The sequence below is a fragment of the Aquarana catesbeiana genome, linkage group LG01 (assembly GCF_042186555.1).
Source record: "Aquarana catesbeiana isolate 2022-GZ linkage group LG01, ASM4218655v1, whole genome shotgun sequence".
In the NCBI taxonomy this organism is placed as follows: domain Eukaryota; kingdom Metazoa; phylum Chordata; class Amphibia; order Anura; family Ranidae; genus Aquarana; species Aquarana catesbeiana.
The window spans coordinates 918,328,319-918,351,776 of NC_133324.1; the positions used below are offsets into that span (position 1 = coordinate 918,328,319).

At 42.7% G+C, this 23,458-nt stretch overlaps 1 protein-coding gene across 1 annotated transcript; it reads left to right on the forward strand.

The window, feature by feature from the left end:
- The first annotated feature begins 10,726 nt into the window (after positions 1-10,726).
- LOC141120467 (zinc finger BED domain-containing protein 4-like) lies at positions 10,727-13,302 on the forward strand. Its single transcript, XM_073611014.1, has 3 exons — positions 10,727-10,984; positions 11,150-12,531; positions 12,616-13,302. Exons 1-3 carry the CDS (start codon positions 10,818-10,820, stop codon positions 13,002-13,004), a joined length of 1,938 nt encoding a protein of 645 aa, XP_073467115.1. The 5' UTR covers positions 10,727-10,817; the 3' UTR covers positions 13,005-13,302.
- Positions 13,303-23,458: the final 10,156 nt, after the last annotated feature.

Here is a 23,458-nt window from a genome sequence, read left to right on the forward strand (position 1 = left end):
ACACTTTTTTTTGTAACTAACTTTTATAACTGTAACCGTTTCCATATTCGGGTCTCTCAAAATGCGATGGCATCTTGGGAGACCCTGTGAAAGTGTGCCTAGTCTGTGGAATGCTGTACCCTACGCTAATACTCAACTTGTGAATGGTAGCGTTCAAAACATTCACCAATGCAAAGACCAGGATTGTCAGGACAGGAGGGACAATAATAGCGGGTCTCACGCCTATATCCGCGCTTGCTGCAGACACGACATCTTTTTTGGGGGGGTTCGTTGGGTAGGGGTACTCGGGAGGACATAAAGAAAATGCCTCTCATGCAGCCGACTGCATTTGGTTGGGGATGTGAATGGGGGAAGTACGGGTGCTGCAGAAGCGGTGGGTTCCCAATTAGGATTGGCGAATGCAGCAGGAAGGGCATTATGGGCATGACGGGCCTGTGTTTGTCTTTTTGGTGGCAGCGGGACACTACTTGTGCTTGCCACCTCACCAGCTTGAACTGCACTTATGGGACTCGCCATATCACCAAGTGTTACTGCAGTGCTGGTTTGACTACGACCGGGGTGTACTAGGCCACTGGTGCTTGCCAGTTCACCAAAACGCTACCAAAAAAACTGTTAGCGATCGCAGGGATCAGGCCTGACTCTGCAAACGCTGCAGTTATGCGTTTAGTGCTTTGTAAGTGACAGTGATCGATCAATACTGCACTTGGGTGGGCTGGGCTGGGCCGGGCAGAGGGGCAAAACGCAGGTGCTAGCAGGTATCTGGGCTGATCCCGCTAACACTGCATTTTTGGGAACCCTAAACTGCTGGGGACGCCAGTATAGATCTGATCGGATCAGATATTGATCCGTTCAGATACTATACCACTAAGGGAGGTGTACGCTGCGTGCGTGGGTGTTAGCGGTACTGGCACTAACCTGACACTGCCTGGGGCTGGTGCTTGCCAGTTCACCAAAACGCTACCAAGAAAACTGTTAGCGATCGCAGGGATCAGGCCTGACTCTGCGAACGCTGCAGTTATGCGTTTAGTGTTTTGTAAGTGACAGTGATCGATCGATACTGCACTTGGGTGGGCTGGGCTGGGCCGGGCGGAGGGGCAAAACGCAGGTGCTAGCAGGTATCTGGGCTGATCCAGCTAACACTGCATTTTTGGGAACTCTAAACTGCTGGGGACGCCAGTATAGATCTGATCTGATCAGATATTGATCCGTTCAGATACTATACCACTAAGGGAGGTGTACGGTGCGTGCATGGGTGTTAGCGGTACTGGCACTAACCTGACGCTGCCTGGGGCTGGTGCTTGCCAGTTCACCAAAACGCTACCAAGAAAACTGTTAGCGATCGCAGGGATAAGGCCTGACTCTGCGAACGCTGCAGTTATGCGTTTAGTGTTTTGTAAGTGACAGTGATCGATCGATACAGCACTTGGGTGGGCTGGGCCGGGCGGAGGGGCAAAACGCAGGTGCTAGCAGGTATCTGGGCTGATCCCGCTAACACTGCGTTTTTGGGAACCCTAAACTGCTGGAGACGCTAGTACAGATCTGATCGGATCAGATATTGATCCGTTCAGATACTATACCACTAAGGGAGGCGTATGCTGCGTGGGTGTTAGCGGTACTGGCGCTAATATGACGCTGCCTGGGGTGACGCATATCACCGCCTGGTGATCAGGGGGCTAAACCTTTATTAGGTAATAAACGGCGGGTGCCCTGACACTATAAAAAATAAACAAACTAACCAGCGTCAACCGTAATGGTTATACGGTGATCAGTGGTGAAAGGGTTAACTAGGGGGCAATTAAGGGGTTAAAACATTTATTAGGTAGTATATGGGGGTCCCTGTCGCTATAAAACGCTGACGGCGAACCTAAATATTTACGTCCCTAACTAGCGTCACCAGTGACACTAATACAGCGATCAGAAAAATGATCGCTTAGTGACACTGGCGACAGGGGGTGATTAAGGGGTTAAAACTTTATTAGGGGGGGTTAGGGGGGTACCCTAGACCTACAGGGGGCTAAACTAACTGCCCTAACACTTCTAACTGTCACAAACTGACACCATGCAGTAATCAGAAAAAAAAAAAACACTGCTTGGTGTCAGTGTGACAGGAGGGGGGGAGGGGTGATTAGGGGGTGATCGGGGGGCGATCGGGGGGGATCGGGGGTGTAAAGTGTGCCTGGCATGTTCTACTGTGTGTGTGTGTTGGTGCACTCACATGTCTTCTCTCCTCGGCGCCGGAACGGAAACTGCCGAGCCGAGGAGAGATGACATCACATCCTCTGCCTCTGTGTACTACACAGAGGCAGGGGATGATTGTCATTGGCTGGGAGCAATCGCGAGGGGGGGGCCACGATCGGATGGCCTCCCCCTCATCTCTGAACGCTTCCAGTCACAAGCCGACCGCCGCTGGCACCGGGGGGGGGGGTCCGATCGGACCCCCCGCCCGCAGGGAAGGCAATCACGTACCAGGTACGTGATTTTGCCTGCCCGTGACATTCTGTTCACGTATATAGGCGTTAGGCGGTCGGCAAGTGGTTAAAACATCACGATCCGTGTTTTTGAATACTTTCAATTTTTCAAAACTGGTGCTGATGGTTCCAGAGTAAACTGGAAGTGATGTCATGTCACCGCTTCTGGTTTACTGCAGCTTTGCTTGGTTTTCCGGCCAGCAGGCGGATGCGTCGGTTGGTCACTCGGGTCTCCCAGTGGGGCGAGAGAGCCTGGGAGAGCCGCAGAAGCTGGCAGGAGGTCAGGGACATCCACTCCCGCTGCTTGTAATAGCAATCTAGTGGCTAGTAAGCTGCTCTGATTGCTATTACAAAAGAGCCGACCGCTGACTCTAAAAAAATGATACTGGGGTGATGCCTGCAACTGGCATCATCCCGGAACAGATGCCGCCCCCCTAAAAAATGACGCCCCAGGCAAACGCTGTGTTTGCCTCACGATAAATACACCCCGGGGGGGGGTGATAAAAACCTGGCTCAACCACAGGGTTTTATTACACTACCTCAACTGCTAATGTGAATGAGCCCTAAGTGCAGACAGCATCTGCAACTGTACTCTCATTGACTTTTAAAACCAGTCAATGCATCTATTTCTTCCATGGCAAGTTCCCTTCATCAGTAGACTTGAACTTGTTTCTTTTCATCAACACTGCTTATCCAGCTGGCCCAGGTACATGGTACAGAAAAGAGGGATTTCTGCATCACACTCTTCTTTGTTTAATTAAAGCTATATACATTAATTAAATATTGCCATAGTAACAGGGTAGAAATTTCTTTTAATTAACCTGAATAATTTAAATTATGCGCACAGAAGCTAATCAGGGATCTCACACAAGGCAGCGCAATTTATTTATTTTTTTATTGAAGATAAACTTCATCAAGCTTAACAAGAAAACCCAATGTAGTCTTATGAAAAACAGCAACATTTTCTGTTGAAAAATGTAAAAAAAGAATATAGGGGTATATTTATAATTAAAAAGAAAATAATAAATTGTTGAAACTGCAAAGAAATGAATTCTGCGCAAACAGGGCAAAATCAAATGTTTCCAGGATATATTCTCTGAAGATCGAATGTGTGAATTGGGAAAATAACGCATTATGGCCATTAGATTGCTGTCAGGACTTGAATCACCTGCTGGTGGCACTGTGATTGCCTGGGCGGAACGTTGTAGCTCTAGAGTCCAAGAGTTGGTGTCTCCAAGCAGGTTCTAGTAATAAGTAGGGATGAGATCGAACATCAGTTGTTTGCCCGTTCGCCGAACAATGAACAGTGAACATTATGGGGCGTTAGAGGGAAATTCGAGTGCCACGGAATGCCCCAGCGTCTGATGATTGGCCAAAAACATGCACCTGACCTGAGAAGCCGAGCAGCTGAGAGTCTGCCTCCAGGGATAAGGCTCACTCATGGAAAGCACTCGGCACCATCCAGACAATGGCGCCCACTCACATCCACTGGAGCAGCCTGGTCCCTGCTCTGCAACCTTAGTCCAGGGTCCCAAGAAAGTGAGCTCCTCCCCGGACCACTCTATTTATCGCCTCACACAGAGTTACAGCTGGAACTTGTAGTTTTGCATATGTATCCGGCCTTCCTGGGTACATATCCCATTATCCTGTGCTTTCAGTAGTGGCCTCTCTCTCTGCAATCAGGAAATGATGACACAATCCCCATGCTGGGAACTAGAGGGAATAAAGCTCCATGTAATCTCTATTAAGGAATGTCCCATGCTGGCAAAAGCGATATAGTCAGCATTTGGCTACAGGTGCATCAATCATTTGCGAGCTAGTGGATTCCATTGGCCAGATAATTAATTTATTCTGGCCTTTGGGATGCATTAACGCATAGCTCCCAACTGTCCCTGATTTTGAGAGACTGCCCCTGATTTGGAGCAGTGTCCCTCTTTCCTCCTCATTTGTCCCTCATTTTGGTCTGATCCATATAGATGTATATAAAATGCACTTTTTATATTTCAAAAAGTGTTTTCCAGCGCTAAACCTTTCATCTGATTTTCTAAATTTGTAAATTCCAAAAGCCAATATAATGGAATAGTAGTGGTAAAAAAGGCACTTGTGGGTTTATCTTGTTTTTTTGTACAATTCTCCTTTAAGCGGGCGTGGCAAGGAGGTGTGTCCTATGCCTGTATACTTTTTCTGATACGTGTCCCTCATTCCCATCTCAAAAAGTTGGGAGGTATGATTAACGCTCAAACGCATCTAACTGCATCTAGCGTTTAGACATGTTTAGAATTTTTACATGCTTTTAGGGGCTTCAAGCATTTTTTTTCCTGCTCAGAAACTCCTCTCCTGACCTCTTCTCCTCTCCTGTAATTTTGATGTTTTTTGTTTTTTTTTCAGCCTGTAAATGCTCTTCTTCTAATATAATGTTTACAAGCCTGTACTTCGACAAATGCCTGTTAAGCCTCGTACACACGATCGGACTTCAAACAAACTTTTCTGTGGATTTCTGTCCAAAGGGCGTTGGCCGTGAACTTGGTATGCATACACACGGCAGGACTTTTTAAGCCAACTTTCACCAAGTCACATGGTTTTTCAGCTCATTACTGCCACCCTTTGGACAACTTCTGTATTGCTGTCTGATCTTTTGCATTGGTTCTGAGCATGCGTGTTTGTACCTTGGACTAAAGTCCGATGGATTTGTGGACACACCATCGGACTAGCCGACGTAGGACTTTTGTTGCAGGAAAGTTTGTCTGTTCACATAGCCAACATTTGTCCGATGAAAACCGAAAAAGTTTGTCCGATGGAGCGTACAAACGGTCGGATGTTGCCTTATAACAGGTAGTCCAGTGCGGCTCCCTTCAGCGTTTCAGGTCCAAATACAGCCCAAAATTTTGGCTGAATTCAAACCTAAAATGAACCAAAAGACACACAGGGCTCCTGTGCAAATCACATCGGAGCCACTGCGGAGATATGTGAATTGGCTCCATAGAGAGCCGGTCACAATCTCCTGCTGTGCGAATTGGATGCATCCAATTGGCACTAGTGTGAACCCAGCCTAAAAGTGGCATTTTTTTAAGCCCAGTATGCATGAGGCCTTACTCCTGGCCTAGCTCCAATGGCATCACCAACATTCGGTACAGTAAAGAAGTTCGTTCCTACTGTACTATCGCTCTTTTCCAGTACTTTGAAAAAAGTTGAATGCAAATAAAAAAAATTAACATCGTCTCAGTGAACTACTTTTTTCTTTTCTTTTTTTCTTTTTTTTTTTTTACTTTAAGCTCAATCAAATACAATCAATTGATTAATCAGTTCATTCACTTCTGTTCTCTAAAATTAGGAACATGTAAATGAATATTTATGAGAGTTTTTAATTGCAGACACTTGCTTGAATATATTATCCCAAGTTGCTTCTTATATTGTTTTTTTTACTTTTATGCAATCCTTGCACCTGTGTAAAGAGTAATTGCAGAGGTGTAAGTATACAATACAGGTTGATGTAGGTGGTACTGAAGGGTCACATAATCATCACTAAATCAGAAATCTGTCATTTTGTAAATCATTGTATAGCATTGTGTATTGGTTTGTTTTAAAGCTGTAGTAAACTCTTTTTTTTAAATTGTACCTACAGGTAAGCCTATCATAAGACTTACCTGTAGGTACAGTGAATATCACATAAACTTGTGGTGTTTAGGAGATATTCACACTGCATGCAGCCGGTGACATCACTGGCCAATGTGCTCTGAAGGTCCGGCATACCGTGCCAACTCTTCAGAGCCACGTGTCGGAGCCGAGGGCGTGACGTCATCGCGGTCCTGACCATTCACACAGCCGGAGTTCGGGAACCCGGAAGGAAGGAATCGAAGAAATCCTGGACTGCCGCACTCTGAAGAAAGACATCTTTATTTATAAATCGTTAAAATCCAAAAACAGCTGAGCTATGAGTAAGAATCTATTGATGTGAAACGCGTTAGCTACTGCTATACACTGTTCCTATGAGGTGGCTGTTTTTGGATTTTAACGATTTATAAATAAAGATGTCTTTCTTCAGATTGCGGCAGTCCAGGATTTCTTCATTTCTATAGACTTGTGCAAAGCCTGCACCTGAAATCAATCCCAGAGGGTGGTAGCACTAAGACGAGTTTCGTAGGCTTGGTGAGCGGCATATCCTTCTTAACCTGGAAGGAAGACCGGGGAAAAATAGAAGCCCTGACAGCAGTGACAGCGAGCCGCTGAAGGGCTTCCTTCTAAAGGTAAGTATTTCATAATGTGCTAGTATGTCATGCATACTAGCACAAGATAATTGCATAAAGATCTTGTGAGCCACAAATGGATTGATGCCTATAAAGTGAGTCCAAAGACTTCAGTCAGCTGCACACACTATCCACGTTTCATATCGTGTATGTGACAAAATCAAAATAAATAATTGTGTATGCGCTAGGTAAAAAATAAGTAACGTGATAAAAATCTAGATAACACCAAATTAATAACGTAGCGTAAAATCTATAAATCACGTTAAAAAATATTCAATAATAATCAGTGTCATTCATTTATGAAAACCAGTGAATAAATATATATAAATGATCTATAAATCTCATTAAAAATATTCCATGATAATCAGTGCCATTCATTTATAAAAACCAGTGAATGAATAATATAACATGCACCATGCGAAACGTGAAAAAATCCAAGTGATGATGAAAAAAGTATATTAAAGTGTCAAAAAATTCAATAAAAATAATCAATAAAATATGATATATAAAGTGCAGGCATTAGTGTCCAAAAAAATATATATAGGCATTCCTCATGTTCTTCCTATATGGTGTGCAAAATACGGCATGCTTTGGTGCCCTCCAGTGACCCCCGATAGCTCATGCGCTCACCTCTGAGCGTGTGACTCAGTGATTAAACAGTGTCTATACACTCAGTGGAGCCACTCCTGGGCTCATATAGGATCTGTTGGGAATGATCTGCACCTCTCTCAGATAATCATCAATGGTAACTATGGCTGTCAGACATAGCTTGTTACTTCCATCTGATTACGGGCATACGAGGATTCCTTGACCAATTCTCTCAGCAGTGACAATGCTTCCATCTCCTCAGGAGATTTACAGCCTATATGGGGGGGTCTTCTGAATCGGGAGAGGCTAAACCCGACAGGATCGATGGAGAAGAGAAAATAAATAAAAATAAACTTTAACCGCTTCAGATCCGGGCCAAATGACGGCAACAGCACGGATCTAAATTGCCGGGACGACGTCTATTGTCTATTGACGTCGTCCCGTGCACGAGCGGCCTGCGCGCCCCCTGCAGTCTATGAGACTCGCCTGATCACAGATCAGAGTAAGGGGTTGGTCCCGACCCCTTACCACATGATCAGCTGTCAGCCAATGACAGCTGATCATGTGATGTAAACAGAGCCGGTAATCAGCTATTTTTCCTCCTTGCGCTGACAGCGTGAGGAGGAAAAAAAAAACCCGATCACCGGCGGCCGTGATCGGGACATTAGTCCCGATTGTAGGGAATTTCTGCTTCTAAGATCACCCAGGTAGGTTCAGGTAATGCAGGAAGACCTCCGTAGACCCCCAGGCCTGGAGATATCACCGATCACGGCGATCTTATAACACAAAGCAATAGGCAGCAGTGCTGCCGCCCACCAGAGTCACCCATCAGTGCCCACAGTGCCATCAATCAGCGCCACCCATCGGTGCCCACAGTGCCACCCATCAGTGCCCACAGTGCCACCCATCAGTGCCACCCATCAGTGCCACCCATCAGCACCCACATCAGTGCCACCCATCAGCACCCACATCAGTGCAACCTATCAGTGCCCATCAGTGTCACCTACCAGTGCCCATAAGTGCCCATCAGTGCCGCCCATCACTGCCCATCAGTGCCACCCATCAGTGCCCCCCATCAGTGCCGCCCATCAGTGCCCCCCATCCGTGCCACCTATCCATGCCACCTATCCGTGCCACCCATCCGTGCCACCCATCCGTGCCGCCCATACGTGCCGCCCATCCGTGGCCATCAGTGCCGCCTTATCTGTGCCCATCAGTACCGCCTTATCTGTCCCCATCAGTGCCGCCTTAACTGTGCCTATCAGTGCCGCCTTAACTGTGCCTATCAGTGCCGCCTTATCTGTGCCTATCCGTGCCCATCAGTGCAGCCTATCAGTGCCCACCAGTGCCGCCTCATCAGTGCATATCAATGAAGGAGAAAAATTACCTGTTTGCAAAATTTTATAACAAACTATTAAACATGATTTTTTTTTTTTTCAAAAATTTCCATCTTTTTTTGTTTGTTTAGCAAAAAATAAAAACCCCAGCTGTGATTAAATACCACCAAAAGAAAGCTCTATTTGTGGGAAAAAAATGATAAAAATTTCATTTGAGTACAGTGTTGTATGACCGCGCAATTATCATTCAAAATGCAACAGCGCTGAAAGCTCAAAATTGGTCTGGGCAGGAGGGGGTTTAAGTGCCCAGTAAGCAAGTGGTTAAAAGGTGTCTTGAGCGAGGACAAAAAAAGAACGTTCTTTTTTTGTCCTCGCTCAAGACACCTTTTAAAGTTTATTTTTATTTATTTTCTCTTCTCCGTCGATCCTGTCGGGTTTAGCCTCTCCCGATTCAGAAGACCCCCCCATATAGGCTGTAAATCTCCTGAGGAGATGGAAGCATTGTCACTGCTGAGAGAATTGGTCAAGGAATCCTCGTATGCCCGTAATCAGATGGAAGTAACAAACTATGTCTGACAGCCATAGTTACCAGAGGTGGGGGACTCGAGTCACATGACTTGACTCGAGTCGGACTCGAGTCACCTGTTTGAGGACTTGCGACTTGCTTGACAAAATTAAATAAATGACTCGACTTGACTTTGACTTGCCACTAATGACTTGCGACTTGACTTTGACTTGGGCTATTTGACTTGCAATGACTTGCAATGACTTGGCACCACCAGTGCTGTGTCTTGGCCTAGGCAAAAGCCGCCCCCCCACAAAAGAAAGCTCCCCCGAGTCCCGGCTTCTGCCCGCACAAATACAGCTTGCCAACATTGTGGGCGGGGATCGCATAGGTGTCCGCGAGCGGCGCTTGCAGTGTTCGCGGCCGCCGCAGACTTTTTTTTTATTTGATGATGACTGTGCACAGTGCTGCAGTCTCTCCTCCTAGGCTGTACAGGTCTCTGTATTCCGTCCGGCCAGGCCGCAGCGCCGCCCCCCTCCTACTGCGGAGTGATCTCTGAGGGAGGGGCTGGGCTTCTGTGCAAGTGTGCAGAGCCAGCAGCGTGAGTCGCGGGCCTCACGGTGGGGGAGGAAGAAGGAACTGGAAGTTGCCCAAGGAGCCAGCCAAGCCTAGCCGACTGACTGAATCTGAGTGGAGTCCAGTCCAGCAGCCATAGAGTAAGTCATGGCAGACTATTATTCTTCTACTGAGGGGGCACTGGAGCAGGGACAGTCACACGACTCAGGGAGGAACTGGTCTGAGAATGGGGGACAGTGCAGTGGTCGTCGCAGCACAGAAGAAAAAGCACAGAGCCCGGAGCCGAGGAGGAGGAAACAGATTTGCAGAAGCTGCAGGTTTGTTTGATGCAGTGCCAAGCAAATGCTTCCTTGCAAACTTTGCAGGGAAGCATTAGCTTGCTTGGCACTGCATCAAACAGACCTGCAGCTTCTGCAAATCTGCACTAGTGATGTAGCAGCTAGCAGGGCCCTGGCCTGTACTGATGATTACAGGACGCAGATATGATTGCAGATGCAATCTATCATCAATATCATTGCACATGCTAAAACTATGAAACCTAGGTAGGTACAAACCTTCTTTCCTTGTTTTCTCCTCCTCCTCGGCTCTGTGCTTTTTTTCTCCTGCTATGCGACGGCCACTGCACTGACCCTCAGTCCCAGACCAGTTCCTCCCTGAGTCCTTCACTAATTAACTATTACTTGTGCGAAGTACAAAGTGCTCAACGTGAATATTACATAAAAATCATATTGCTGAATTAAGTTCTCCATGCGTACTACAAACTCATTAAACAGTCCACATCCAGTGAAAGTTCATGTACTGCAATGCTCCATGCATGCTGAAATCAATGCAAGCTTTAGCACTGGTCACTGTATTGGTGTCACTGGTGCCCAAAAAGCGTCACTATGAGTCACTAATGTAATATTCTAATCTGGAATGATAAACGTGTCACTGTTTTAAACAAGGTTAGGTTAAGACCGTATATATATAATACATTAAAAATAGTTCTGTAAGTACTAGTGTACTAAGCAGCAACACCTTATTTTCTGGCAGTGCCCGGGCCATCCCGACAGCAAACTCTGGATCCACCCCTGACAGATCAACGCACAAGGCAGCTATAATGGAGGGAGCAATTCCAAAAATAATTAAATTTGGATTTAAGGATTATATTTTAGATGTTGGTGAAAAGAAGAGAACGGCGATATGCAAGGTCTGCAACTCAAAAATAAGAGACACGTCCACCACAACATCCAACTTCATCCGTCACTACAAAACCCACAAAGAAAAGTAGGTACAGTAACGTCACGTGTATGTGTATATATATATATATATATATATATATGCAAATTAGGCCTACATCCCACTTTAGGTGGGAGCAGAGTGTATTGTTGTTCAAATCAATAAATCACATAGCTAACTTTTTTTTCTATCTCTCTTCTGTTTACTCTATAGATATGAAGAGTACATCCATACCAAAGGGACTTTTGATGATACCCAGCCTCAAATCTCACAATTCATCGCACAGGGGACTGTGCAGCTATACCACTGCAACCACCAGCAGCAAAAGGCAATTACAAACTCAATCCTGTCAGACCTCATTCTAAACTGCAACATGCCACTGTCCATCATTGAACATCAAAGCTTTCGTCGCTTTTTGTCAATAGTAGACAACAAGTACTCTCCAGTAAGTAGAAGAACAATTACTGGCAAGCTTGACAATCTGGTGGCAGATAGGAAAATGAAGCTGAAAAATGAACTCGAAGTGGTAGATCATCTGTCAGTGACTGTAGATATATGGTCAGACCGCAGGATGAGAGGCTTTCTTGGAGTCACAGTGCACTGGATCAACATTGAGGATGACCGTCTTCAGTTAAAATCACAGTTGCTTGCTTGCAACCGCTTCAAAGGTCCCCATACAGGGGAAAGAATTTGTGAGGAATTTGAGCATATATGTGAAGAGTACAAGATTAAAAAAAAGGTAGACCACATCATCTGTGACAACGCCGCAAACATGAAAAAAGCATTCACTACATGTTTTCCAGGACAGCTAGATGAAGACGATGACCTTGATGATTCAGACATTTGGAATGACCTGTCAGTGGAAGAACAGGAGATGTTTGACAATTATTTGAGTGCAAAAACCCAGACTAGACTTCAATGTTTTGCACACACGCTTCAATTGGTAATAGGTGATGGACTTAAAGAGACTAAATTAGTCAATGCAGCTCTCGCCAAAGCTTCCAGGTTGAGCTCCTTGTTACACACAAGCACCTCTTTCAAGGAAAAATTTGAGGAGGAGTTTGGACAGCGTGGAATCCCTGCCTCTGTTACCACACGCTGGAATTCCACACTGAGGCAATTGAAATCAGTGGTCAGCTGTGACCAGCTGAAACTGACTAGAATGCTTGAAGATGGGGGACACAAAGAGACTGTATTCACAGCTAGAGAGTGGAATCAGATTAAGGAACTCGTGGATGTCCTTCAACCTTTTGGAGAAGCCACAGACCTCTCACAGGGAGAAAAACTTGTGACAATAAGTGCTGTTGTACCCTGTATCCTTTCTCTGAATCACCACTTGGAAAATCATAAAGAGAGCGTGCGCTACCTTGGTGGCTTGATCCGTAGCCTGCAAGAATCACTCCAAAGACGATTCGAAGGGATCTTTGTCAATGTGAGGATGGCAGATGAACAGAATGATGTAGCAACCTTACCCTTCTCTGACCCTCTATACCTAAAAGCTGCTCTGCTGGATCCTTCATTTGGCACCATGTGGTTGACCCATGATGTTTTGGCTACCGAAAATGTCAAGGAGGCTGTGTCTGCGATGATAAAAAGTATGTTATGTTTTTGGTAATAACCCGTTTGCAGTAATAACACCTGAGTGCATTGAGTCACTGTTTTATGCTTGTGTTTTTCAGACTTGATTCTCAAAGAGGACTGCAAGCCCACCCCAACAACCACCGATGAAGACGAGCAAATGCCAGTGGCAGAGTCAGAGAGTCAATCTGGGCTGTTCACAGCATACCGCAAAAAACAGAAGAGAGATTCATGTTCCAGTCCCCAAATACAGCTGAACCAGTATTTAGACATTTGTGATGGACAGAGCTGCCTTCAGTTTTGGGCCATGAACAGGCACATGCTCCCCTCTTTGTTCAGGGTAGCGGTAAGAGTAATGTCAGTCCCTGCATCAAGCGCACCTGTTGAACGTGTGTTTAGCCATGGTGGGGTGATAATGCGACCCCATCGCTCACAACTGAGCGAGAAAGTACTTTCAAATTTAATTTTTTGCAAATGCAATGCATTTTAGGTGGCTATTCTGAGAATAGCCACTTAACATGCATTGCATTTGCAAAAAATAGTATTCTGAGAAGTGAGAATACTATTTTTTGCAAATGCAATGCATTTTAAGTGGCTATTCTAATAACTAAGAAAAAAGGAATAGAAGTAGAGATAGGCGCTGTTTCCAAGCCTGGTGAATTCAAATGTGTTATTCCCTTAGTGGGAGGGCAGTATGGAGTGGGAAAGATTGTAAAGATATTGCCTATAGTATAGTGAATGTTTATCCCGTGGAATTACTATAAAGGTCCTGGATGTGCATAAGTCAAGTTGGTTGTCTGACTTAATAAAGTGCAGTGTGTGCTCTAAAAAAGATATAACTTAATCCGTATAAATATAATATATCCATATATAAATGAACCCTATTTTTAAATTAAAAATATTTGTGCAAAATTATGTGATCCATAACGTAATCGATAATGTACATATGTAGTGAACAAACAAATATATATAATCAAGTGCTTTCAGTGCTGCTACAAAAAAAAACCCTGGATTCTGATGGATATTCCAATGAGTAAACCTTTCAGTGCGTGCCTTAATCCGTGTTCTAATAGTGATTGATTGCACTCACCAGATCCTAGCAGCACTGAAAGCACTTGATTATATATATTTGTTTGTTCACTTCATATGTACATTATCGATTTACGTTATGGATCACATAATTTTGCACAAATATTTTTAATTTAAAAATAGGGTTCGTTTATATATGGATATATTATATTCATACGGATTAAGTTATATCTTTTTTAGAGCACACACTGCACTTTATTAAGTCAGACAACCAACTTGACTTATGCACATCCAGGACCTTTATAACACATTTGAATTCACCAGGCTTGGAAACAGCGCTATCTACTTCTATTCCTTTTTTCTTATATCTTACTCCACCTAGTGGAAGTAATCGGTAGTGGCAGCAGTTCCAACAACATTCTTTAATTTTTAAATTTTTATTCCATTGCATGCATCCCATTGCGCGGGTGTTTCTCCCTCTTTTTTCTATTCTAATAACTAAGCTCAAAGTTTGAACTTGACACAATGCCAAATTGCCGATATCTGGACACTTGAAGAATGGTGATGGGAATACTATTATTCTCATCACCATTCAAGTGTCCAGATATTGGCATTGTGTCAAGTTCAAACTTTGAGCTTAGTTATTTTCCCCCTCAGCAAGGACTACATTTTTTTCAGGCTTGTTGGCCATTTAATTGCTGAGTGTTCTGCTCCTTGTCTGCTGTTTGGGCATTCAAAGTGTTTCTTTAATATGCCAAGAATAAAGCACTAAGCAGTTTTGTTAATGTTGAAAATAAAACAAAACCTTTCCTGAAAACTGACTTTTAACTCATTTAAAGGATGGAAATGGGGTAGATCAGTATTTTGACTTAATTTGTGACTTGACCAAAATAAATGACTTGACTTGACTTGCTTGCCTTCTAGCAGGGACTCGACTTGGCTTGCTTGCTTTTCGCCACAGTGACTTGGGACTTGCTTATGACTTGAAGGTTAAGACTTGAGACTTGCTTGTGACTTGCACATGTGTGACTTACCCCCATGTCTGATAGTTACCATTGATGATTATCTGAGAGAGGTGCAGATCATTCCCAACAGATCCTATATGAGCCCAGGAGTGGCTCCACTGCGTGTATAGACACTGTTTAATCACTGAGTCACACGCTCAGAGGTGAGCGCATGAGCTATCGGGGGTCACTGGAGGGCACCAAAGCATGCCGTATTTTGCACACCATATAGGAAGAACATGAGGAATGCCTATATATATATTTTTTGGACACTAATGCCTGCACTTTATATATCATATTTTATTGATTATTTTTATTGAATTTTTGGACACTTTAATATACTTTTTTCATCATCACTTGGATTTTTTCACGTTTCGCATGGTGCATGTTATATTATTCATTCACTGGTTTTTATAAATGAATGGCACTGATTATTATGGAATATTTTTAATGAGATTTATAGATCATTTATATATATTTATTCACTGGTTTTCATAAATGAATGACACTGATTATTATTGAATATTTTTTAACGTGATTTATAGATTTTACGCTACGTTATTAATTTGGTGTTATCTAGATTTTTATCACGTTACTTATTTTTTACCTAGCGCATACACAATTATTTATTTTGATACTAGCACAAGATGCCATTGCATTTTTTTTTTTTTTTACTTGGCGCGGTCTACTACCGCTTTAAAATGGAACTCAGCTATAGCTGAGCACCACAAATTGCTATATAATATATTTTTAACATTCAAAGCAAACCCCTCTATCCATGTCTCCATGCTTTATTTTGTTGAGAAACCACTTTGAAAATCACCCCCTAGCATTTTTAGCCACAGTCATCTTGAGTAAGGGCAGATGAATCATGTATCATTTACTTCCCGGAATCAATCTGCCCCTAGCTCAGGTAAACAAGTGTTTTGTCATGTTTTTGGGGTTGTGTTCGATATGTGCAAAGAGAGATCACACAAATACTTATAAAGCGAGAGTTCCACCCAAAAGAACTTTCAATTATACGCTTCCTTCCCCCTCCGGTGTCACATTTGGCACATTTCAGGGGGGAAGGGGGACCTTCCCCCCTGAAAGGCGGCCCGATTTCCCAGAAGTTCAGCCCCCCTCCTCCATCCCCCACCATCGGGCCAATTAGAACGCGCAGCACGCATGCGCAGGAGGGAAGCCGAAAATGGAATGGGAGTTGGGAGTCGATCCGGAGATCGGCTGGGGTGCCGACATCGAGGGCTCCCTGTACAGCTAAGTGCCCTAATATTAAAAGTCAGCAGCTGCAGTATTTGTAGCTGCTGACTTTAAATTTTTTTACTAAACTGATGAATACTTTTTTTTTTTTTGGATAAGTATTACAACAGAAAGGAAAAAAAGTGTTCTCGTCCTTCTTAAATAATTTATATAAAAAAAAGTTGATCTTTTTTTGTTTGTAGCGCAAAAAATAAAAACTGCAAAGATGCCTAAATACCACCAAAAGAAAGCTCTATTTGTGGGTAAAAAAGGACGTCAATTTTGTTGGGGTACAGCGTTGCATGACCGCTCAATTGTTAGTTAAAGCAACGTAGTGCCAAATTGCAAAAAATGGCCTGGTAATTAAGGGGTCAAATCCTTCCGGGGCTGAAGTGGTTAAGAGACAACTGATAAATGGCTAATAATGTCCAGGCTATGAATACACTTTGGCACCAGACACAAAAGCCTGGACACCTGGTGTGCTGAGTCTCCCGGCGATTCGGTGCTCAGAAAAACAAGCTGCGGTGAGCAACTCAAGTGAACTGGGACCACAGCATTGGTTTCCCTAAACACTGCAGTACACATTCATCTTAATACAAGTCTAGCATAATGCGGATGGTTTATTGAGCATTCCCAGAGCTTTTTAATACCTGGATGCCCAGGCCAACTTAAGAAGCGCCAGTATATGTCGCTATAACTCTATGACTAAGTTGGCAATAATTTTCACTGTTTTATAAGGACTTAAATTTAAATTTGTGCACTGCCTAATTAAAGGCCTGCTCATTCTTTTGTTGTATAGTGAGGATACTCCCAAAAATAATTAAATGAATCATTTTGATGTATAAATTAAAAGAGAAGTGCTGGAAAAGAAAAAAAACATTCATACTCATCTACTTCAGGTTGGAATCTGTGATGTAGGCCTATATGGAGGCCCACCATGGTGAGCTTACCATTAAATGAGCAGTAAATGAGCTTTCTCTGCCTTAATTCTCTTATGGTTAAGAGACATAGGATGCATTGCAGGCATAACCATTAGGTAGACAACTTCCCTTGTGCCACAATTTGGCATGGTGGTGGGGGGGGATTTCCCCATTGGGAAGAATAAAGGTTGTACTTACCTTAATCCAAGGGCAGTGTGGACAATGGCCACACCGGAAAGTACTCCAGGGACCCCCCATCACCCGGGGACCCAACCGATAGTGGCTGCTGGTAAACCTGTCCCTAAGTGTGGATGCTCTACGAAACATTAGTACCAGACTTACATATTTGCCCAAAACATGGTGATCTGTTAAGAGATGCCAGTGTTCTGACAACAATGTACGTAATTGATTGTGGTGGGTGGAAAATTTAGTGACTATTTTCACTGTTTGGGATGGTTCTGCATGAGGGGGGTCATATAACAATGACGATCTGGTCCATGCAATGGCCCTATTGTTGGCCTTTCTAAGATTAGTATGAGTATAGCCCCGTGCAAATAGGTGCTCACGTAGAGCAGCCACTTGGATGTAGAAGTCCCCGTCCTCTGTGCAGTTGCGATGCAGCCTCAGATACTGGGCATACGGGATACTGCGTATCAGAGGACAGGGTGGGAACTGGAGGCATGGAGCAACGTATTACCCTCCGTGGGTTTCCGATATAACTTCTGTTGTCGTGGGGCAGTATTTTGGAGTAGCCCCTGACACACCCTTTTCCACTATCCTAATACTAAGGATGATGGTACCCACTCCTATTCCTTTAAATGACTTTTTACTACTTTAGATTGAGGCAATACCCTATATTCCAATATGGGGATATGTTCAGGATCAATGGTGTTCTCAATGCTGAAAAGTACAGGCAGATATGTATCTGTAGCACCCTCACTGTTGCTAGTGTAGGTAAATTTAGTTTGGTCCCACTGTAGGCAGAGGAGAAATGGGTAATTGTGTTTAGGAGACTGCAGTTTTTCAAAGGTTGTCTTCTGGAACTCTCTTGATATTTCCAGAAAATAGTGGGTGAATGCAGTCTGAATATTTAATGAGTTTCCACCAATCTCTGGGAAGGTGGGCCCAGAAGGTGGGGAGACAACCCATGAATACTCAGAAGCCTAGCAGTCTGGGAGCAGAGTTCAGGGTCCAGCCATCTGGAGGAGGCCCCTGTGCTGGGGGCTCTGCCTCTGGTGTAGAAGAGAGAGAGAAAGAGAGCAAAAAGTGGAAAAGCTTCATCACTCAGCACAGTCTCAACTAGGCTTAGCTCCAGACTCCAAGCCAAGTCAGGAAGAGCCTACCCAGCAGAGAGGCCAGTGCAGCAGCTTTCTAGATTTAAGAAACAACTTAAAGGGACTAAGTACAAACCAGCATCACACCTGATTCCACAGAGAGGACAGTGTAGTGCAATAATGCACATGACTGGGACCTTAGAGGACAGCTTGAGTAAAGTGCAAGACAGCCAGAAGCTCCCCAATATCTCTACTTTGGGCCTAGACCAACCAAGTGCTGCGCAATACAACCAGGTGCTGTCTCTTGAACATTGACGTGTTTTTCAAAACCTTTTCCATTTTGTTCAGCTGCAGCATCACTCCCACTAGTATGCAGCATAGTTTAGTTGGAATTCATCAGCCATTGACCTTAGCAGTTCCTCAACCGTTTGTTTGGAGTTTGCAAGTTTCTTCAGTTCTGGGCATCCCATTGTATCACAATCCCTATCAGAGTTTAACGTTCCCTAAATAAATAACCTAAACTTAAACCCATACACAGTTTTCTTGAGCCAGTTGGAGCATGAAAAATTCTTGTTGCCTGGCTGTGGGTGCTGTGTGGGGCAATAGGCCCAAAATTCAGTAGTTAGCGCTACATATCTATCATGCAATACCATCAGGGAGGTATCTGATAAGTCCCAAATTCATTTAGCAGCAAGACAATGGGGTTGATTTACTAAAGGCAAATCCACTCTGCACTACAAGTGCACTTGTAAGTGCAGTCGCTGTAGATCGCTGTAGATCTGAGTGGAATATCTGAATTGAGGGAAAGCTCTGCTGATTTTATCATCCAATCACGTGCAAGCAAAAATGCTGATTTATATTTTCCTTGCATGTCCCTCTCAGATCTACAGCGACTGCACTTCCAAGTGCACTTCAAGTGCAAAGTCGATTTGCCTTTAGTAAATAACCCCCAATGAGTCCAAACATACAGCCAAAGTTATTAAAGGACCATCTTCAAGGCAAAGAAGAACAAGAAGTCCTAGAAGAGATTTTAATGACCCCCACAGAGCCCTGATCTCATCATCTTTGAGTGGAATTACATGAAAAGACAAAAGCAATTTTTTGGAAAAAAATATATTATAATGAATTACAAAAAAAACACAATATATACCCCAATTTTTTGTATAATGTGAAAGATAATGTTATGCCGAGTAAATAGATACCTAACATGTCACACTTTAAAATTGCGCACGTTCGTGGAATGGCAACAAACTAAAGTACTTAAAAATCTCCAAAGGCAGACCCTTTAAACGCCTTTACAGGTTACCTGTTTAATGTTACAGAGGAGGTCTAATGCTAGAATTATTGCTCTCAATCTAATGTTTGCAGCGATACCTCATATGTGCGGTGCGTACACCATTTACATATGCATGCGTGACTTATGTAGGGCCGAAACAACTATTTGAATAATCGACAACGAATTGATTATGAAAATAGTTGTCAACTATTTTCATAATCGATTAATCGGTCAGCCGATTCGTTGGCCTGCATACAGAATGCATTATTTGTTTACATATCAGGAAATACAGTGCAGCACAGATACAGCTCAGTACACCATCTATACATGTCAGTGCCTGAGATCTTGTGAATGTGAGAGGAGCAATGCCTCATGGGACATGTAGTCCTGGGCAGGAAGTGAGTGGTTCTAAAAGCAGAAGTTTTTTTTACCTTGCTATAGGGGCGCTCGATATTATACTTTGCAGCTTGCTATTGGGACAGTCTGAAGGCAGGAGGAGCCAGAAGCTTTGGTGGGGGACCCCAGAAGAGGAGAATCAGGGCTGCTCTGTGCAAAATCATTACACAGGGCAGTTAAAGCGGAGTTCCAACCAAAAATGAAACTTCCGCTTTAAGTGTTGGTAACCCCCTGACATGCCACATTTGGCATGTCATTTTTTTTTTTGGGGGGGGGGGTATCCTCTTTTTTTAAGGCACCAAGCAACCACTTCCTCCCTGGCGCCCCAACGCCAGAAGGAAGTTCACCTCTCCCCCCTCCCTCCCTGCAATCTTCTGGGACACGTCACAGGTCCCAGAAGATTGCCCGGCGGCTCGCTCATGCGCAGTGCGCGCCCGGGTGTGAAGCCACAGCCGGGCACCCAGAGTTAGAATGCCGGTGCCATGGAGAGAAGGGGGAGAGGAGCGAGGCTTCCTACACCCGCATCGCTGGACCGTGGGACAGGTAAGTGTCTGATTATTAAAAGTCAGCAGCTACACTTTTTGTAGCTGCTGACTTTTAAATGGGTGGAACTCCGCTTTAAGTATGAAAAGTTTATTTGAAAAAAAAAAAATCACTTTAAAGACTGTGTGCAGGGAAGATCAGCATCTAAAACCCATAGAAGGTGGAGGGTGATAGACTGGAGGTAATATAAGGCAATACAATTACATCTAAAGTAAACATTTACCAGTATTGTGCATTATATAAAAAATTATTATATCCATGAACACTTTAACATAAAAGATTTCTCCTTTCCACCCTTCATATAGCTTCATGTCTGACTCCTAGTTAAAATACCCATATATCCTATTTCTGGGTGTATTTATTATTATATATATGCTATGAGTAATATATATTGTTACTTTCACTGTTTCACATTATAAATGAACCCCTTATAGTAGTAATTATCTGCTCTTTTTGTACTATAAAGGGCTCACTTTAGTTTTTTTAACCCCATTATGACCTGTGATACAAAAAAAAGCATGTTGCTGCTACTAAACGTCTTAGGCCTGGTTCACTCCTATGCGCTTTCGGTGCTATTTGCAGAAACACTTTACAGTTCATTTAATATGTTTTCCTATTGTTCTATGCTTTTTTCAGCCGCTGCGTATTTGGAAAGGGTCAAGGACTTTATTCAATGCAAAACTGTGCTTTTTTTTTTTTTTTTTTTGCTTTTTTGGTTCAATAGATTTCAATGGAAAAGCTGCAGGAAAACATGTAGTGCGTTTTTTTGCCGCGATTTGCGTTTTTATTCTGCCCAATAAATTGGTCTAAAATAAGCATAAAAAAAGGCAAATCGTGTGTGCAAATATGCACAGCAAAAATCACAGCAGAAACGGATCAAAAGCATTGGTATGAACCTGAGCCTTATGCTGGCCATACACGTATCGATTTTCGGACGAGAATATTCATACAAAAAATCTTTGTACATTCGCTGAATGAAAGAATGTCGTTTGAAAATTTCACTTTTAACATTCAGTTTTAAAATGAATGTAATTTCTGAATGAAAATTCCTGTGACCAAGAAGTTTTCTATTCTGCTCCTTCGAATTTTCCCACTACTGTGGTAGAAAACGAACGTCGATTTGACCCCACTAACGATTAGAGAATCGAACGAATGTTCTTAAAATGAATTTTTTTTTTGAAGGAAGACATTGCTTTTGTATGGCCAGCATAAGGGACAGCAGGCACGGGGAGCTTTTATTAAGCCATCCGCCTAAGACAAGGGAGTCTGTCATACATAATATATTACAGTTCTGAAAAGCACCAAAACTGTTTTAATAATTATTTTTTCTTGAAATAAAAAAATTGATCTCTGAGTCTGATGATATTTACCAGATTCAACCTCTAATAGTATGTACAGTATATCTCTTCTGTCTGTTATTCTCAGCGTGGATTGGAGATTTTGCTCCTTTACCATTTAGCTAGATATTCATATTTACTGCATATAGATATTTAAGATTCAATTGCCTTTTTTTTAAACTTTATATATTAACTAAATTATAAACCACACTTTTTTTAAGGTTATTATCTGATTAATCGATTAATCGAAACAATAATCAGCCAACTAATCGATTATGAAGATAATCTTTAGTTGCAGCCCTAGACTTATGTATGCGTTTGCTTCTACACAAGAGCACGGAGGGATGGGGATGCTTTAAAAAATTTTTGCCCCTATTTATTTTATTTTTACATTGTCCCTTTAATTTTTTTATCACTTTTATTCCTATTACAAGGAATGTAAAAATACCATGTAATAGAAATGAGGACGATGGGTGTTGGAAAAACAACAGCAATCTGCTTTTATATAAACTGACTATATACTGTATGCATTATACCTTTCTATGCAACAGGTGGCGCTGTAGTATTAAAGTGTGTATTTTATGGTAATGTAATCAGAGGAAGTATTATCTTTCTCAGTGTATGTTTTCTTGTATATTCCTGCTTCCTCTTTCCTGTCTCCATGCTGTAAGACATAATCTAATATCCTCCATAAAAGCAAAGTTATTGCTGCAAACAAGACGCTTCCAGCGCATAATTTCAATACTCTGCACAACAAAAATACCCCAAATCTCTCCTTAACCTTTAAAAGCAAAAGAGCAAAGAAACATTTTTTGATCTTTTGATTTAAAAAAAAAATTGTTTACTTCCACCCTGGACTGAAAGTGACGTCATGACGTTGCTACGGCCCTCCAAGGCCATAGAGGCAATCAGAGTCTCAATTTAGTCTCTCACTGCCTCTGTAATCAGCTGGCGGCACTATCGGATTGTTTCTCGGGTGAGCCAGTGGAAACGGTAAGCCTGAGAGACACCAGCGAGCAACTGGAGGGGGGCGTCCCCTTCTGCCGCTTCGGAAAGTGATCCAGTGAGTAATGAGCCAGCTGCCGACTGAAAAAAAAAGATTTTAGAGTTATGGCTGATATTTGTAGCCATAACCCTAGTAAAGCACTTGCAGACTGCAACGTATATATACCGTATATATATATATATATATATATATATATATATATATATATATATATATACATATTGCAGTCGGCAAAAACTGTGGAAAGTGGAAACTTTTTGTTGTTATCCAGACTGAACTCTGCAGCTCTATGAGTACAATCCTATGAGTAATTTATTGCACACTCATCATGCACATCTTTACCTTTACTTTTATTCTGAGTATGCTGTTGTGATTTTCTTGTTCAAGTATTTCATTAAAGATTATCAGAAATCATTGAATGTAATGAGTAAAGAGAAAAATTTTAACATTAACATTAAGATAATCTTATTACAGGAAAGCATGGTATAACTCTAGTCACATATGACATCATAAAATTGTTTAGTTAAGAATTAAATTAAGACAGATCTATGCAGTACATTAATAGTTATCTATCTAAACAAGAATCTACCTTATATATATAAAATTATGTAGAGTCGCTAGTATATTTGGTGCTCTTTTCAATAGTGAAACATTATGGTTAATCTACCGCTGATTTGGGGCCTAATATCAGCATAATATTTTGGTATGTCAACCAACTATAGTGGACTTTACCTGGATTAAAAAGGTAATATGAAAAATAAGGAGCGGAAGGGGTTTACAACAAGGAGGGGAAAGAAAGCAAGTAGGAAGAGGGAGGTATAGGAGGTCCCCGAAGGTAAGTTGCTCCCAGAGGGTAATGATATACAGTGGGGCAAAAAAGTATTTAGTCAGCCACCAATTGTGCAAGTTCCCCCACTTAA

What these genes read in the sequence shown, in the direction of transcription:
- LOC141120467 (XM_073611014.1), top strand. Translation starts at nt 10,818, where the DNA reads ATGGAGGGAGCAATTCCAAAAATAATTAAATTTGGATTTAAGGATTAT. An exon ending in TACAAAACCCACAAAGAAAA is followed by an intron (nt 10,985 to 11,149) that starts GTAGGTACAGTA and finishes TTTACTCTATAG; the next exon opens with ATATGAAGAGTACATCCATA. An exon ending in TGTGTCTGCGATGATAAAAA is followed by an intron (nt 12,532 to 12,615) that starts GTATGTTATGTT and finishes TGTGTTTTTCAG; the next exon opens with ACTTGATTCTCAAAGAGGAC.